At 33.8% G+C, this 16,681-nt stretch overlaps 3 protein-coding genes, 2 long non-coding RNA genes and 1 pseudogene across 7 annotated transcripts; 3 read left to right on the forward strand and 3 right to left on the reverse strand.

Moving 5' to 3' along the window:
• Positions 1 to 1,365: 1,365 nt before the first annotated feature.
• On the forward strand, positions 1,366 to 2,628 carry LOC104775662 (uncharacterized). Its single transcript, XM_010499618.3, has 2 exons — positions 1,366 to 1,769; positions 1,929 to 2,628. The coding sequence occupies exons 1-2, from the start codon at positions 1,542 to 1,544 to the stop codon at positions 2,424 to 2,426; spliced, it is 726 nt and encodes a 241-aa protein (XP_010497920.1). The 5' UTR covers positions 1,366 to 1,541; the 3' UTR covers positions 2,427 to 2,628.
• A 3,996-nt stretch (positions 2,629 to 6,624) lies between these two features.
• LOC104775684 (uncharacterized) lies at positions 6,625 to 7,909 on the reverse strand. The gene is made up of 2 exons (XR_766044.3): positions 7,522 to 7,909; positions 6,625 to 6,989 (listed from the first exon to the last, which is right to left on the reverse strand). It is a non-coding gene; the product is annotated as an uncharacterized LOC104775684 (long non-coding RNA).
• Positions 7,898 to 9,190, forward strand: LOC104775675 (uncharacterized). Its single transcript, XR_766040.3, has 3 exons — positions 7,898 to 8,377; positions 8,639 to 8,743; positions 8,916 to 9,190. It is a non-coding gene; the product is annotated as an uncharacterized LOC104775675 (long non-coding RNA).
• A 918-nt stretch (positions 9,191 to 10,108) lies between these two features.
• Positions 10,109 to 11,061, reverse strand: LOC104775692 (auxin-responsive protein SAUR41 pseudogene; annotated as a pseudogene). Of its 2 annotated transcripts, XR_015589332.1 has the most exons (2): positions 10,971 to 11,061; positions 10,109 to 10,898 (listed from the first exon to the last, which is right to left on the reverse strand). The product of XR_015589332.1 is annotated as an auxin-responsive protein SAUR41 pseudogene, transcript variant X1 (transcript). The 2 variants fall into 2 exon arrangements; XR_015589333.1 differs by lacking the exon at positions 10,971 to 11,061 and having other exon boundaries at positions 10,109 to 10,765.
• Positions 11,062 to 12,981: 1,920 nt separating this feature from the next.
• Positions 12,982 to 13,435, reverse strand: LOC109131049 (uncharacterized). The gene has a single exon (XM_019241526.2). The coding sequence runs from the start codon at positions 13,311 to 13,313 to the stop codon at positions 13,050 to 13,052; it is 264 nt and encodes an 87-aa protein (XP_019097071.1). The 5' UTR covers positions 13,314 to 13,435; the 3' UTR covers positions 12,982 to 13,049.
• A 592-nt stretch (positions 13,436 to 14,027) lies between these two features.
• LOC104778739 (uncharacterized protein At4g15545-like) lies at positions 14,028 to 16,578 on the forward strand. The gene is made up of 9 exons (XM_010503179.2): positions 14,028 to 14,614; positions 14,942 to 15,010; positions 15,116 to 15,172; positions 15,351 to 15,414; positions 15,498 to 15,566; positions 15,653 to 15,886; positions 15,996 to 16,041; positions 16,135 to 16,213; positions 16,295 to 16,578. The coding sequence occupies exons 1-9, from the start codon at positions 14,345 to 14,347 to the stop codon at positions 16,385 to 16,387; spliced, it is 981 nt and encodes a 326-aa protein (XP_010501481.2). The 5' UTR covers positions 14,028 to 14,344; the 3' UTR covers positions 16,388 to 16,578.
• Positions 16,579 to 16,681: the final 103 nt, after the last annotated feature.

The raw sequence follows: 16,681 nt of genomic DNA on the forward strand, positions 1-16,681 counted from the left end.
CCGAGTGTGGATTGTTCGTTCATTGTCTTTGCTTTTCAGATCTGATCGAGATCTGGTCCTATGGGTTTTGCTTCTATCTAGGTGCAAAAAAGTCGCCTTGTATACGACGTCGCCGTATCCGGAAGAAAGTGTGAAGAACTATGAGTGGTTCTGTCTTTGCAGATTATGAAGATTAGCATAGGAGTCCTGATACTTTTAGGCAGTTTCTTAGAGGAGAAATGGATTTTCGAAGGTTGGCCGAGGACATGTTTGATTTGTACAAGCAAAGGATCTCTTGAAGGTAGCATTCCTTGTTGGACTTCGTATAATCCTTCTTCGTGAGGTTTTCGTTTTGGTATGTTTCTGTTATGGGTTTTTCCTTCTATCTCTGTATTAGCCTTGTATTTACAGTTGTTAGCTTCCCTTATATAGGGCTTTAGACTCCAGAAAGATCTTGTTTTTTCTGCCGACTTTAGACTCCGGAGATATCACGTTTTTCCGCCGGCTTATGTTGTAATCTAAATTGTAATCGTTTCAATAATAAAATTTCATGACTATACTAATGATGGATTACTCAAAATATAACATTCGTACCACCAATACCTACTTCATTTAAATATCTTTGACGTGCCCAATACAAAAGAGGACGAACTGCATTAAATACGTAATTCATCAATGCGTAATTAATTGGAAGTTTGAAAGTATTCCATAAAAACGTTTTGAAAACATGATTACAAGTGTACGTAGAGAAGAGTTAGGAGGGGCAAAATATGTAATTTAATTGAATAGAGAAGCTGAATCTACTTGTAGTTTCGATGCATTTAATGCGTTTTTTTGTTTTAATTTTCTTTCTTCGCATTTATTACACTTCGTGTCTGCTTCCTCCTTGAATTCCTCCATCCACACATTTTTCTTTGCCTTTTGGCAAAATAAAGTTCTAAGTAATTTTTTTTTAACAAGAACTTGTAATGTAAAGTTTGAATTTATAGATGAAATAACAAGAAAAGAGAGAGTTTGATCTATAAAGTACTGAACTATACAACCTTTGAAATGGCAAACAGCAATATAGCATTATGGGCTTGATACTTTGATGGTTTCTACCTAGCCTTCCCTAGACCCCACTAAGGCATGAATGGTTTCAATCCCCAATTTTTCTAAATGTAGGATTTGAAAAAAAAAAATGAAATGATTCTACAACTGCAAAAAAACAATCTCATAGTTAGAATACACCAAAAATTAACATGAAATTAATCTTTAACGGTAGTACAACATTAATAAATTTTTGCATGCAAATACTGAATATTAAAATTACTATCATAGAATTTTGTAGAATAAATGAAACAAAATCAATTGGCTATAAATTTACTATAACCGTCCTCTCATTACACACATGAGACTCTTTTTTTGTTTCTTAATAATTTGGCCCCATCTATATAACTCTCTCTGCCTAACCAGAGAGACCCCATTACTGACCTCCCTCTCTCTCTCTCTCTCTCTCTCTCTCTCTCTCTCTCTCTCTCTCTTTGCTTTGCTCTCTCTCACACTTTCTCTGCTTTTCTGGTATGACTGCTGACGTGAGCTCTCTCGTACGGATACTGAGTAGGTACAAAGACGATCGAACGGCGGCAAAAGATTCCATCGGAACGAGATCAACGGTTACCCTCATGACACGCGATCTCCTCGGAGGCAGCAGTTGTGGGGGACGAGGAGAAGGAGGAGAGGATAAGTCCCTGGAGCTTGACCTTGACCTCCATGTCCCTAACGGTTGGGAAAAACGTCTCGACTTAAAGGTTTCCTCTCCATTTTTTCTCTTCCTTCTTGTGATTATTTTGTTTTCCCGAGAAAATCTTTAAAAAGTATGAAACAGAACGAAACACAGAGTGTCTCTGTTTCGAAAAAGAAACGATTTTTTTCAGGTGGGTTGCTAACATTGTGAATTTTTTGAACAGTCAGGGAAAGTTTATCTGCAACAATGCAATCGAACAAGCTCGTCTTCATCGACTCACCAGACAGTTCCGAGGTTTCAAGATTTAAATTTCCCGCCGACCCCCGGTAAATCTACGGCGAAACCATTGTTAAGCCTCTTCGACGAAAACAACGACGACGCAAGCCTCGAACTGAAGCTAGTCCCTTCTTCTCTCTCTCCTCCTCCTCCTCCTCCTCCTCCTCCGTCTCTCTCGTATCTATCGAGTGTTTGCACGCTCGACAAAGTGAAATCGGCTTTGGAGCGGGTGGAGAATAATGTAAAAAAACGCCAATCGCCAGAAGAAGACAGCGTTTGCGATCAAAACGCTTCGGACGCGGCGTCTCAGGTGGCGGCTGGGTGTCCAGAGTGCTTATCGTACGTTTTGGTAGCCAAGAACAATCCGAAATGCCCGAGGTGTCACTCGTTTGTTCCTTTGCCTGCCATGAAGAAGCCTAAGATTGATCTCAACATATCGATTTGAAAAAAAAAACTCATGGGTGGGATAACAATTGAATGGTTCTTATTTTTTAGGTTCGATTTCTGTAAATGATAGATTAATCAGAGGGTTTCATTGGAAAGAAATTGAATGCGAAAATAGGAAGATATGAGGGTTGTTTTTTTTTTTTGTCTATATTGTTCTGTATTGGATTTTCTGATAAAATATTTTTATCTTATTTTAAAAAGATACTCTGAAAGTCTAAAGTAAAGACCAAAGAGGTAACAAAAAAAAAAAAGTTTTAAGTCTAATGGATGAGTACAATTATATGGTCAATAGTTTTAATTACATTTAACTTTCAACTACTCCTAGTTATTCCGCAACCCAGTGCTTCTCTTAGTCTACTCAAAGTCACGGTTTAGTTCGAAATTAGTTGAAGAAATTTGTAAGTTACTTTATTATTATATATACTCTCTGTTTCGAAATTTCAGTAGAAGTCACATATACATAAGTTACATGACACTTAATTAGTTAAGTGAATAAGTGGCAAGTATGACGCATTTACTGCCAGGCATAGACTGTAAAGTCTGTAAATACATAAAAATAAAAAACTGACGAATAAATATGCATTTAAGTGGGAAAAACTAGTCATTAAAGTTTTGCTGACGTAACTTCACTTTCATAACTTAACGTTGATACCAAAAAAAAAAAAAAAAAACTTCACTTCCATAGGGCAACGATGCATGTTATTGTTCATCAGTTCACGCTCACGCATATACATACTACTACAGTACTACTACTCTACTTATATGTAAAAATATCAGTCCGATTTAATTTGTACCGGGTTTCAGTTTTAATTTATTTTTTAGTGCATTAAGACAGAAATAAAAATATAAAATTGTATGTTCTAGACATAATTTAATTGAAAAAATAATATATTTATATATATATATATATATTGATAAAATTAATTACAAAAGTATAATAGATGTATACATTAATAAGTAGGACCTAAATTAACATCGTAGAATAACTTTTTCATTAAAAACGTTCCTGATGGAGTACGGTATGCTATACGCTTTGGTTGGTATTTGTCTTTATCAAGTTATTGAAAGCTCTAGTGTATTTATGAGTCTACTGTTACAAACTTTAGTTTAAGTGTCAATACATGATTTTATATCACAACATTATTTGGATTAAATAAACATTTAAAACTACAGATTATTGGCAACAAATTTAATATACATACTCCCTCCGTTTTGAAATACTTGTCATTCTAAACCTAATTTTTTTGTTTTAGTTTAATTGTCGTTTTCGTTTTTCAATACCACTTTTAGTAGAAAACTATCTCATTTGCTCTTATTAATAAATAAAAAATTAAATCCTTTAGGATTCTAATAGTCAAACAAGAGTATAATAGAACATTGATATAATTTCTTAATTTGTGTGTAAATCTCTAAAATGACAAAGTAAAGAAGAAAAAGAGGGAGTAATAAAGTCTACCGTTCATCATGTCCAAACACAGATTAATAGCATGCATTCAATACAAACAAAAAAAATTGCATATTTTCTTATTTTTTACTATATGCAAAATTATTTATTTTGTGAATAACACGTATATAGATGATATAAACGATTCTTATTATAAATTAATTTGATAACTCATATCCAAAATAGAAGTTCCGAATAGTGATATAAATAACAAAAATATCTCTATATATAAGTTTTGTTATTATTCAAACAATAAAACTGCATCGCACTTCCGCATGTTTCTATTCGGAGGCATAGATGAACTTTTTGGTAGAGTAGTATTGTATATTTTTGGGCATAAATTATCGAGAAATTCATGCTAGTGAAAACAAAATCAGTTAATTGGATGGCGACCTTTACTAATAAATAACAGTTAATGCTCTTAAAAACATAACATTTTTGAGTTAATTTTTCACACAAAAAAATCTTTAAGGAAAAGTCTAAAATCTTCGAGTCACCATCTTACATTAAATTATGCTGGCACTTAGTATTGCTTCAAAGGCAATCCCAAAAAGGAGAGAAATACCATTTCTGATTGTAAATAATATTCTGTTGTCCCTTAAAGATTATGTTATGAGGTTTTTTCATATCCCACATATCCCACAAAGATTGATGTTATACTATTTTTAGTTAATTAATATTAAATTTTTATAAATTTCAAGAAATAATCATTAAAAAAATTTAAAAATCTGAATAGTTATTGGTCTATAAATATATAATATTTTTTAGTTGAAAAATAATATTGTATTTAAACTTAATAATAGTTGTTTTCTGTTTTGTATAAAAACTCTCAAACATCAATCTTTAGGATAGATGGAGTAATATTCAAATGTCATTATATGCACGTCGATCGTTATTAAATATAAGGGTCGTGGAAACAGCGAAAATTCAACTTCCCTAATTATGCAATTTTTGATAGTGTACCTCAAGCATTTTTGTATCCAAAATTGCTTCATTTTCTCAGATTCCTTTTTTTTTTGTTTTCACATTATTTGTCAGCCCGTAACGATTCTGTAGTCTCCACTCTCTCCGTCTTTAATAACTCCTCAGCCTTCTCTTAATACCACTATGTTTAAGAAGGATAATGACGTTACTGTTCTTGGATTTCACTAAGTTAGCTTACAGATCTTTTTAAAAATTTAGCTTACATAGTAATTTAGGCCCATCTAGAAGTTAACATTACTATAACTAGCTCAGGCCCAATACGATGTTAATTTGTGTGAGCTCAGTTTAAAAGTTTCTTCTAAATTACACTTCTCTGTTGTTGTTACTGATGATTCAATGAGACTACAGAGAAAATAAGCATAACATTTTTTTCTTATCGGTATGTCAATTTATACAGGTATTATAAATACTCAGTTACTTACACGTATATATACGTATGATATACATCATTAGTAGTATTTCTCTAGTAAGTATACATATTACATAGAGACACTAACTGATTCTTGATGTGTTTCTCTAAAACCCTCTAAATATTATACTAATTTCTAATACCTTTAGTTCGAGTGATCATAAGTAGAAGAAATTAAAGCAAACATGGTCTCGGCTATAAATTTATCGAAAAATTTCACCTAAAAAAAAAAGGAAAAAAAACATATATAGAGAAGTTAGTGTTTTAAATTTTTAATAAGTGTAACCATATAGTACAAAAGTTGGTGTACGGATTTAAGTTGCCTGCTGCAAACTCACACTGTACTTTGTTGTTTTATTTATGTACCTTATTTTACTTTATGCGAACTAGTTAGCTGTTAAATGAACTAGCACACATGTGCCTTAGATTTGCCAAATCAACCTTTAAAGGCTTTTAAGCAAATCATTGACAGCCACATCACTAGTCGTGCTACTTCTTTTTATTTTGTAGATCTCAATAATCCGGAGTAAATAGTTCAACACCGTACCATTCATCTCGAAAACATTATTACAGATATATGTATATATATATATACATTAACAGATACATGATAATTTATAACCGATAATGCTATATACTATAATCCATTTTCTAAACTGTTCTTTATATTTACCAAATACTAGCATCATATTTTGTAATTGACACAAAATTAACATCATTTAAAACAACCCATGCAAATATTATAGATAATTGCATCAGTTACTAATGAAACGATGTCAATTATTTGCATCACCCCATTTTATATCATTTAAATAAACGATGAAAAATTCTTTTGCATCATTTATAAGTAATGCAAATATTCAAAATAAATGATACAAACTGACCTTTTTTTGTAGTGTCTCCATGAATCATTGTAACAGTAATGTATTTTCATAGCTTTAATTGTTTGTACGAGCTTTGGTTTTGGCTATTACAATTTTGAAGATACAATGCTTCTATTTTATTTCCTTCATATAATTGTAGACATGTATACAAATGCATATCGTAATCGTTTTTATCTTGAATAATTATATTAAACACACACAAAGAAAACCATATATATTTGTATATATCATGTTTTCTTTTTGTTGGTTATATTACAAATAATTTTGTTTTTGTTTTTTGTAATTTTGGTCGAAGGTCTTCGACTGGACCACCTGTAGTATATACAAACGATTAACGATCAACCGTTATCATAGCTACCACGTTGTAAAACTTTTTGTCAATATATAAAAATTACAATGCAAATATACTAATATATAGTAAAACAAAAGAATTTTTAATTTTGTTGACAATGATTTATCAAGATACACAATTATATGAGAATTTGCTCTAATAAGTAGTACTAGTGGATTATCCACTCAATTAATGTAGTGATATGTACATTATTAATTTAGAACTTTCGGTGTCAGATAGCCTTATTAGACCATCTTTAACGGTTAAGAACTTCACATGGAGTTTTAACCATATTTATGATAGAAATATAGCTAAATCAAATTCTAAGAAACTCATGAATGTTTTTTAAAAAAACATACTCCAATGGTGGAGTTCTTAAAACTGAAAGTTTGAAAATCACTCATATGTATAAAATATTTTGACTCTCAAGTTAACTTAATACACACTCTCAAAACTTGTCATTTATGCAGTCGAAATTTGCATCTCACAGATTCATCAATATATGCAGCCTGAAAATGAAAACAGTAGACAACGAAAATGGACAATCAATCAACAAAGTAATTCAAAACAGAGAAATAAATCAAATTATGGTTGCACATGTTTGCATTTACTCGGTACAAGACACCGAAAATGGACAATCAATCAACAAAGTACTTTGGTTCCAAGAAGACAGTGAAACAATAACATTAAGACTGATTGCTAAGAAGATATTACAGCATAACACAAACGGCAAACCTATTCATTACAAACATTGAACAAGAACAGAACAGAACACAAACGACAAACCTATTCATTACAATCACTGAACAGGAGGAACAGAACAAAACACAAAAAAAAACCTCAAATTAGGGATAAAAAACGAAACAATCTGTCACTCAAACAAATTATTCAAACAAACAGATCAATTCCCAATTCCCACTCTGCCTAACATCATAGAACCCTAATTTTGCTAACATCAATTTCCAATTCCTTGAAATCTAATTTTGCTAACATAAAATCTCAATTACAAATGAAATTAGAGAGATTTTTAGATACTCTTACCGAGACCAGAGCATCATTGAACCAAACTGTCCAATTTTGGCCACTTGAATCTCCGATTTGGTGAACCGACATGGTTCTGATTTGATGAACTGAAATCGTTGATGGTGTCAGCGTCGGTGGAGATGATTAACACGACGACGAGAGATAAATTTCCGTCTCATATCTCCTCTCAGTTCGACGGATTGTACTTTCTGGGTTTGCTTTCGTTGTCGGAGCCTTCAAGAAAGAGAGAGAAGAGAGACGGAACGAAGAAGAAGAAGAGAAGAAAATAATTCCTTTTATATTAAACGCATCACCCAACAATTACTGAACACGTCGACGTCTGTTATGGACTCTTAAACTTCCTATTTAAGAAGCTCTTCTTAATAATATACCTAATTTTGATTTAATTTTATTCAGATTAAACCTAAGAATTTATACTAAGAGGTCCCGATAAAGATGCCCTTAGAACATGTTTACTGGGACTTCTTAGTCCAACTTCTAAGATGAACTTCTTAACAAAAGGGTTTAAGAGCCCCTAAGAGGCAGTGACGTGTTCGATATTTACTGGGTAAGAAAAAAATTATCTGTTTTGCTTTTTTCTTTTCCTCCTCTCTCTCTCTTTCGCGACGACGCTTTCTCTCTTTCTCAACTCTCTGTATCGACTCTTTCTTATTGAGAATCTGAGTAGAATCAAGCTGCTTTAGCCAGATTCTTATAAACCCTAATCAAATTCCCTAATTCTCCGTTTCTCCTTCAATGTTCTGTTTTGCGGTTAAAAACGCATCTTTACTGAGAACTCGAATTGCTCCTTTTCAATCCAACCAAATTCGGTCCAACCTCCTTGATTTGTCTGATCAGTCCAGTTTCTTGAACGGTTTGTTATTTATCCTTGTTTTCTGCTTCTATTGGTTAAATTTAGAGTTTTGATTGCTTAGTTTATGTCATTGAACAAAAGGGTCATTGAGTAATCTCGAGAATTGGTAAAATTAGATTGGATTTAATATGAATTTGAGGGTTTCTGATAATTCGCAATGTTATGGTTTGTGTAATTTAAAGACATGTATGGTAATGTTTAGAGAGAGTTTGTGTTCTTGTCCTGTAACTTCAATTTGATTGTGGTTGTCTTCAATTTTAGCTTTGGTAGTGAATGTGATATAGCCATTCACTAACTAATGAAGCAAAGGGATTGTTGTTGTCTTGCATCTGTGATCCATATCTCGTTGTCTTCTTCGAACCAAAGGTACTTCCCTTACTTACACATCATGATGTTTTTGTTTTGCCTCTGCAAATTCATCTGCTCCCATTTTGATAGCTTTGAGTTTAACTTTGACTTCTCTGTGAAAGCTTTGTGTTGAGTAAATTGGCAAAACAGAGTTAGTAAAGACTTTGAGTTCTTCTTCTTTCATTTGCAGGCTGCATATTTTGGTGAGTAAGCGTGAAGAAAGGAAACTTGAGGCATCTTGAAGGAGACAAGATACAAAATCTCTGTCATGAATGTGTTTATCAAGCATCTGCTCCCAAATGCTTGATGGAATGTGTAAAGTGGATTTGACTGCTTGTTTTGAATCTCTTTGCTTATAGTCATGAATCTCTGTTTTGAATCTCTGTTTTTTGTCAATGAATCTATGTTTTGCATTTGACAAGTTTTTGATGTGAATATGAGCTCTTCAAAAAGAATTCTTAAGAATCCCTCATATGTTCTACCATTGGAGAAAGTTTTTCTTAATAACTCCCCATTAGTTTCTAAACATTGACAAATCCAAAATTTAGTAGAAAAAAATTGGTTTCATGGATTCTTAGTTGTTTACCGATAAAGATGGTCTTAAGGTTAGGTTATATAGAAAGGAGAAACAAAATTGAAACCTGTAAATGAAAGTAAAAAAGTTTGACCTAAACTTAATATACACTTGCTTATATGCAACTAATAACCTCTATAATTTCTGTATAATTTTATTTTACAAAAGCTATAAAAAGTATACGCCAAAAAAACAGAGTGCATGTCGACTGTGCAATTATATAAAGATATATTAATTATATATATAGTAGTATATCTTTATATATTTAAATATCAAATGGATCCTTGGACGTTTTATCTGATGGATCCGTACGGTGCACACAACTCCATACTTTATTTGAAAATGACGAAACTAACCCGGTGCTTCGTTTTTTCCGTTTGTGGTGGATGCAGAACATATCCTTCGTAGTAGTATGTATCACTTGATCACTAGTATTAAACTAATGAAACAAATCAACTGTTCAGATTCCCATTTTTTTTTCCTGTAAGCTCTATTGTTTGTTACATAGTTCAAATCGAATGTAGTCCTAAGTTTGCGGTGGTCGAAATCCATAAATGTACCAACTCGTACGTTTCTTGGTAGCACACTTATGACTTGTATAACCAAAACGTGCAATTCCGAAATTGAGCTAATCTGATTCATAAACCAAACGGTACATGTAACGTGTGGGACGCACGTTTCTTTCGTCTTCTCTGTTGTTATTTTACGCTTTTTATATTGGCGGCCAAAACCCCCCCAAAGACGTTTCAATTTCTGCATTTTCAGATTATATCATACTCATATTATGATTCTTGATCGGCTAAAACAAAGATTAAAGTGAGCAAAGTATATATATTTACAAAATCGAGATATAGAAAACGGAAACTTGAAAAAAAAAACAGAGAAAATATCAAATCGCCGAATTTGGATTATTCATGTTCAAAAGCTAGCTACTCTGTAGTTTCAAGTATCAACTCATCATCACCGGCAAGCAAAGAAGCGACGAGATCCTGAATATTCTCACCGGAGTCCTCGAATCCTCCCAACCGGAGCGTCTCCACCACGCGCTCAAACACGATGACGTGGCAAGGGATATGAAGAACTCCTTTCTGAGCGTAGCCGTATTCTTGAGCTGACCGGTTAAGCAAACCGACGAAGACCGGATGGTTCATAAGCTCTGCGCTCACAACGAACCTCTCCATCTCTTCCCCAACGTAGACAGGTACGTGACCGGCGGGGACGGAGTTGACTCCTCTCGTCGGACATATCGACCACGGAGGCGGCGCGTGGATACGGTGGTGACCGCGGCGGTTACGGAAGGAGGAAGCTGAACGGCGGATGGAGAACTCGGAAGATGAGTCGGCGACTCTAGAGAGGCGGCGGATGAGATGCTTCATTTGACTCCGGCGTTTTAAAGTATAATGAGAGATAAATTTCAAAACGAGAGAGAGAGTGAGAAAGAGGTTGCTAGTAGTAATATATATAGAGAGAGAGACAAGACATGTAAAGATTATGTCGAGAACATAGAGGAGAGGGTACATAAGCAAGTACTTGCCAGGTACAACATCCGAGAAATTTACTTTTATTTTAGCTTACAAATTAAAAATAGGGAGTACAATTCTGCGTAAAACAAAAATCGTATTGTTAATGGACTTATAAAATTATCAACTGAAATAAATTTGACCTACTTACTTTGCCATTAACATAGTGATGAGTTGATGATAGCCCTATCTCTAATTCTCTATTAAACATTTTTGTTATTATTTTATTTTCCGTGGTGTGTATTAATATTACCTAATAATATATAAATTTATATAAATGGAGCTAGTGGAGTTTAAACCAATCAATCGAAATAGTCCGCGATTTTGATTAAAATCAGAATAGAGTATGATTAACAAGTTGTTCTTACATCATTAAGGTCAAAGATGAAAGAAACAGGAAATGTTTTGAAAAACCTTATTTTGTGTGGTTGGTGGTTCAGTAGAGTTGATTCATATAATAAATAAAATATTCTGAGTTTTTTGTTTGTTTCTGTAAGTAAAATTGGTCAATAGATTACAGATGGTTGGATGAAATATCTGCGGCTAATTTAAAGTTCAACATTCTTTAAGATTACACGAAGACCAAGAAGTCAAACAGAATAGTACTACAAGTAAAATCATATTAAGCCGGCTCTTCGTTTTCATTATAATGAATTTGTTTCCATGATAACTTTATTTATTTGTTTAGTGATATTCTTAAAAACGTATACAGTATGATTTGTTTTATGTTTATTTCTATTCTTCGTGATCTGCCCGACAAGATTTATAAGTTTCTCAACAATACAAATACATTTTTTGGTTCATTTAAATAAGTACTTCTTGTCTGCTAAACGTCATTCGCATGTCTCACAAATGTATAATTTACTTGTCACACAAAAAAAAAAAAAACCTCAAATAGTGACAAAGTATGTAAATAAAAGACATCGAGGCATAAACATAAAACATCGACAAAGTTCGGAGTCACTAGACAAGTTGTTCACGACACTCTTGTCCCATAGCGTTTTGGAAATTTACGATTTTGTTATTTATTTATAAATTAAAATGTTACATAAACTAAACGGCATGTTTTACAGAAAAAAACAAACTGAAACGGGATTTCTATCAAGTTCTCCGGTACGAATTTTCAACAGTTTCCATATATACGTATGTAGTTATAAGTGATATTCCTAGAAAATGGATGGGTTCAAATATTCAATTCAAAAGTTATGTTTATTATTATTATAAAGAGGAGTAGTATCAAAAATAAAATCAAAATAAAGAAACATTTTTTGGGTTAAATGACGTGTAAATAAAGGTATTAAAAGAGTGGCAGGTGGGTTTGGTTGTACGGTCATTCATACAGAGTGTGACCCACCAACTCTCTGCCTGTCCTTTTTTTCTCTCTTACCCTCAGTACGGACCCTTCTTATTTTTTCTTTATACATTAGTTTACAGATTAATTGATTTATTTTTATAATGTCATTAATATCTTATACCTGACGTGATGAAAACAAAATATATCTTAAATAAGATAAATGAGGTTCGGCCCAATATAATTGAGGTTCAGCTTGGGCCTTTGCAAATGATGAAGGTCCATTATTTTTTTATCGGACATAATTCATTTGTGTGTATTATTTAACTATATAGTCTATAATTATAAATACAATTAACTGTATTTACATACGATTAACGAAACTATAAATGTAAGTTTAAGATTAACAAATAATCTAAAAATAGAAATATTTGAAGAGGAAAATAAACATAATTAAGTTGGTGATTACGAATCGATAATTTGCGGCTACTTTTTGGGGTATATATGAAAAGGAAAAAGTTTAACTTATTTTTAAACGGGTCTATATATATAGGATCGAGCTTGGTAAGACTGTCTTATTCAGAGTCCTTGATTGGTTGGCATTCATTTCTTTTTATCTGACTGCCGTAGACTAATTAATACTACAGTACTATTAACTGTCACGAACTCATGATATCAAACCGAATAAAACATTTTCTTTCTCCTACTACGAACGCTCGTTGCTTGATACCAAACCAGACAATAACAATACCACTTATATAAATAACTGTTCTATAAGTTCCGGTCTAACCCAATCAAGGTTTAATTAGTTTAAAAAAAAAAAATGAAAGAATTAAGTAAAGGAACTTATGATCGTGATAAGACTGGAACGTTTGCTTTTAACATCGTTACTAATTATGATTAATTATAACGATAAGTACATAAACAACAGAAAATTAACTACAAAACTATACCAGCAATATCTTTGATTGCAGATGCAAAGAAAACACCAGAGAATGTTACATTAAAATCTCCCTTAGCTTGTTGTTTATCGGCAAACCTTAAAAACGACGTCGCTCCGAGCTCGCCGACTTGATTCACTGCTGAGATATTTTGGAACACATCGAAGAATCTGAGAAAGACAAAAATAACCAGGGCAAGAAGATAACATATCTGAGATGCGTTGAAGAACAAGTGATAAGCTGCAACTTGAAGACAATACATCCTTTTTTTTCGTGTTAGCTAAAGAAAGAAGTCTCAGAAGTCTCAGAAGACGATATCGATGTTTTTTTCTTTCTTTGCGTCGAGATGTGTGTATATATAACAGTATACCGTATACGTGTGTGTGATTTTTGTGTATGTAAATCGCATGGACGCGTGTATCTCTATCTATACGCACACAGACAATCAGACATACTCGACGAGACCCACTCTGTACCGAACAAACAATGCAATAAATGCTCAAAGCCGATACTTGTCCCTCTCATCGATTTGGTAGTACTGTATAGTCCGGTTTTCGATGGTATACCGGGCGATACAACCGACGCATAGGAGATTAGGATGGATTAAATCGTCCAAATAATTAATGCAAACCGGAAAAAACCGGATATGTGTTCATACATTTAAGGAAATTTTAACATACTCAGATTAAGATACGAAATTGATATGCATTTCAATACGTGTCTGGTATTTTCTTCTGCTCAACTGCATTAGATGTGACATCTCATCTTCATAACTACAAAATTGCTGAAGCCTTTATTATTGCAATTCTAATAACTTTTGAGTATTTAATTATTTATATTACCCAACAGGCCAATATGTATAATATTTTAAAACCACATAAAATTAAATGCGATTTCACGTCATTATTTGTCTTTTTGAAATGTAGGACCAAAAATGCACTCACAATTTTATTTTCTTGATTTTTAGTATTTTTGTAAACACAACTGTGAGAAATATAAAATTGTTGTTGTTTTTTTTTCTTACGTTGGAGGGAAAAGTAATGAAAAAGTGGTTTTCTTAAAATTCAAAATAGAGACGAGAAAAAGATATATAGCCAATGAGAAAATGACAACTGTAAAGGCGTTTTGTCTTCTGCAACAACAAACAAGTAGAGGCAATCGGACAATTTCAGAGCTGAAAACCCTAATCTATCTTCTCGGGGGTTGGTCATCTCCAAAATTTAGGGTTCAATATCTAACCTTATCTCCGGCGTAGAAGGGGACGTTAAGGGGGGGGGGGGGGGGGGTGGAGAAATGGGAGAAGACCAGCTAGATTTCGAGCTCCCCGAAGAGGTTCTGTCGGTGATTCCGATGGACCCTTTTGAGCAGCTGGATCTCGCTAGAAAGATCACGTCAATGGCGATAGCTTCAAGGGTCTCTAATCTAGACTCTGAGGTGGTGGAATTGAGGCAGAAGCTTGTGGATAAAGAGAATGCTGTTCGTGAGCTCGAGGAGAAGGCTTCTCGCCTTGAGAGAGATTGCCGCGAGGCTGATTCGAGATTGAAGATTGTCCTCGAGGACAATGTGAGTTTTATTAGAATTTCGTTTCAGTATCCAATTCTGCCGAGATAGTTTCTTGTTGATGGAGACATAGTCTTAGGGGAATGACTAATTAGATTCAGGATTTTTTGGTGTTACAGGACAATTTTGTGTTTAATTTAATATTTGGTGTATTGGTTTGATGTTTAGACTTGAGAAGTGTTGTATAATGCTGTGAAGTTGGTATATAGGTAGTTATTTATTCAGCTGTGGTCTGTATATTGAGATTTGTTTGCTCTTATCCAAATCAGTGTATGAACATATCTGTCTTCCTCTTATAGACTGTAACTGTCTTCCTTTTTTCTGCTAAAGATGAACCTGACTAAGGAGAAGGATTCACTGGCAATGACTGTAACAAAACTCACTCGTGATTTGGCTAAGGTGATAACTTTTTTTTTGGTTTTCTGATGCATGTTTGTTTTTTTGTATTGTAAGAGAGTTTCACATCATTATACTTTTGGGAGCTAATGTTTCTACTTTTTTTAGTTGGAGACATTCAAGCGGCAGTTGATCAAATCCCTGAGCGATGAGAGTGGTCCTCCGGTAAGAGATTCAAGCTTTTGTTAGAACACATTCCTTTTCTTGTTTTGTGTGTTTTAGTGCACTCCAGTGAGGGGACTAAAGCATTTCCGGTGTGTGTTTTATTTCTCTCTATCTTGCACGCTTCTGGCCTTTGATTTAAGAGATTGATAGTTTGCTCCTTCTCCATTTGTTATTACAGCAAACAGAACCTGTTGATATCAGGACATGCGACCAGTCAATTCCTGGATCATACCCAGGCAAAGGTACTGCATCAATTATCAATTCCCAATTAATGAATTGTCTTGTTTTGGTCCATCTGCGAGCTAATTATCTTTCTAACATGCAGATGAAAGAACCCATGCGCACTCAACGAACTACAGTGGATCTACAGACATGACCAATCCAGGTGTCGAAGGTAACACGTTGAACCAAGTACCCCCTGTTATGCTTTTATCTCTGTGCTGAAACTGAAGAACAACGTAAGAATTTTTTAATCTGCAGCTTCGAAATACACTGGAAACAAATTTTCAATGACACCATACATCTCTCCACGTCTCACACCAACCGCAACACCAAAGATCATCTCTACAAGTGTATCCCCTCGAGGCTATTCTGCAGCGGGTTCTCCTAAAAGGACATCAGGTGCGGTTTCTCCCACAAAGGCAACACTCTGGTACCCATCAAGTCAGCAATCATCAGCTGCAAATTCTCCTCCTCGCCACCGCACACTCCCAGGTTCATAGGATCTTAATGACTGTTGCTTGTATTAATTTGTAAAAGCTCAAGTATCTGCTTCTCTCATAGATATTATTAATGTAGAAAACTTTTTTTTTTTTTTTGTCAGCTCGAACACCGCGGATGGATGGTAAAGAATTTTTCCGGCAAGCTAGGTGAGGCTTTTCATCACTTCTTGTCCTAATAAGTGTCGGTTTTATCATTGATCACAGTTTCAAATTGTTGATTTGTTTCTCCATCATTCTCAGGAGCCGATTATCGTACGAACAATTCAGTTCCTTCTTAGCTAACATCAAGGAGCTCAATGCTCAAAAGCAAACCCGAGAGGTAAAAACTGTTGTACGCCATTGTTTTTGGCCTCTCTATATGTCCAGATTACAGATTTGAAAAAGTTGATGCTTTTGACAGGAAACTCTGAGGAAAGCAGACGAGATATTTGGGGAAGATAACAAAGATCTTTATTTATCATTCCAATGCCTCCTTAACCGAAACATGCGTTAAACTTTCATAAGCCCATTATCTTGAACTGGCCAATGTGATAGGATCATAACCATTGTAGTATTGTGATGTGTATTCTCGATGGGATTTAGTGACATGCAAAGTGTGCTTGTGCTTCACAAAAAGAAAGAAACATCTCGTTTTGGAAAGTGTTCTGTTTCTTCCTCGTAATATATATCTCGCTTTGGTCCTAACTCTTAAATGCATTTTAATAGATTTTTTTGCTTTGAAATTTAATTGATGTTATTATAATGATATAAACCAACATATCAATATGTAACATATACATCCAAAATA

This window comes from Camelina sativa, chromosome 3 (genome assembly GCF_030686135.1).
Source record: "Camelina sativa cultivar CO46 ecotype springtype chromosome 3, ASM3068613v1".
NCBI classification, from domain to species: Eukaryota; Viridiplantae; Streptophyta; class Magnoliopsida; order Brassicales; family Brassicaceae; genus Camelina; species Camelina sativa.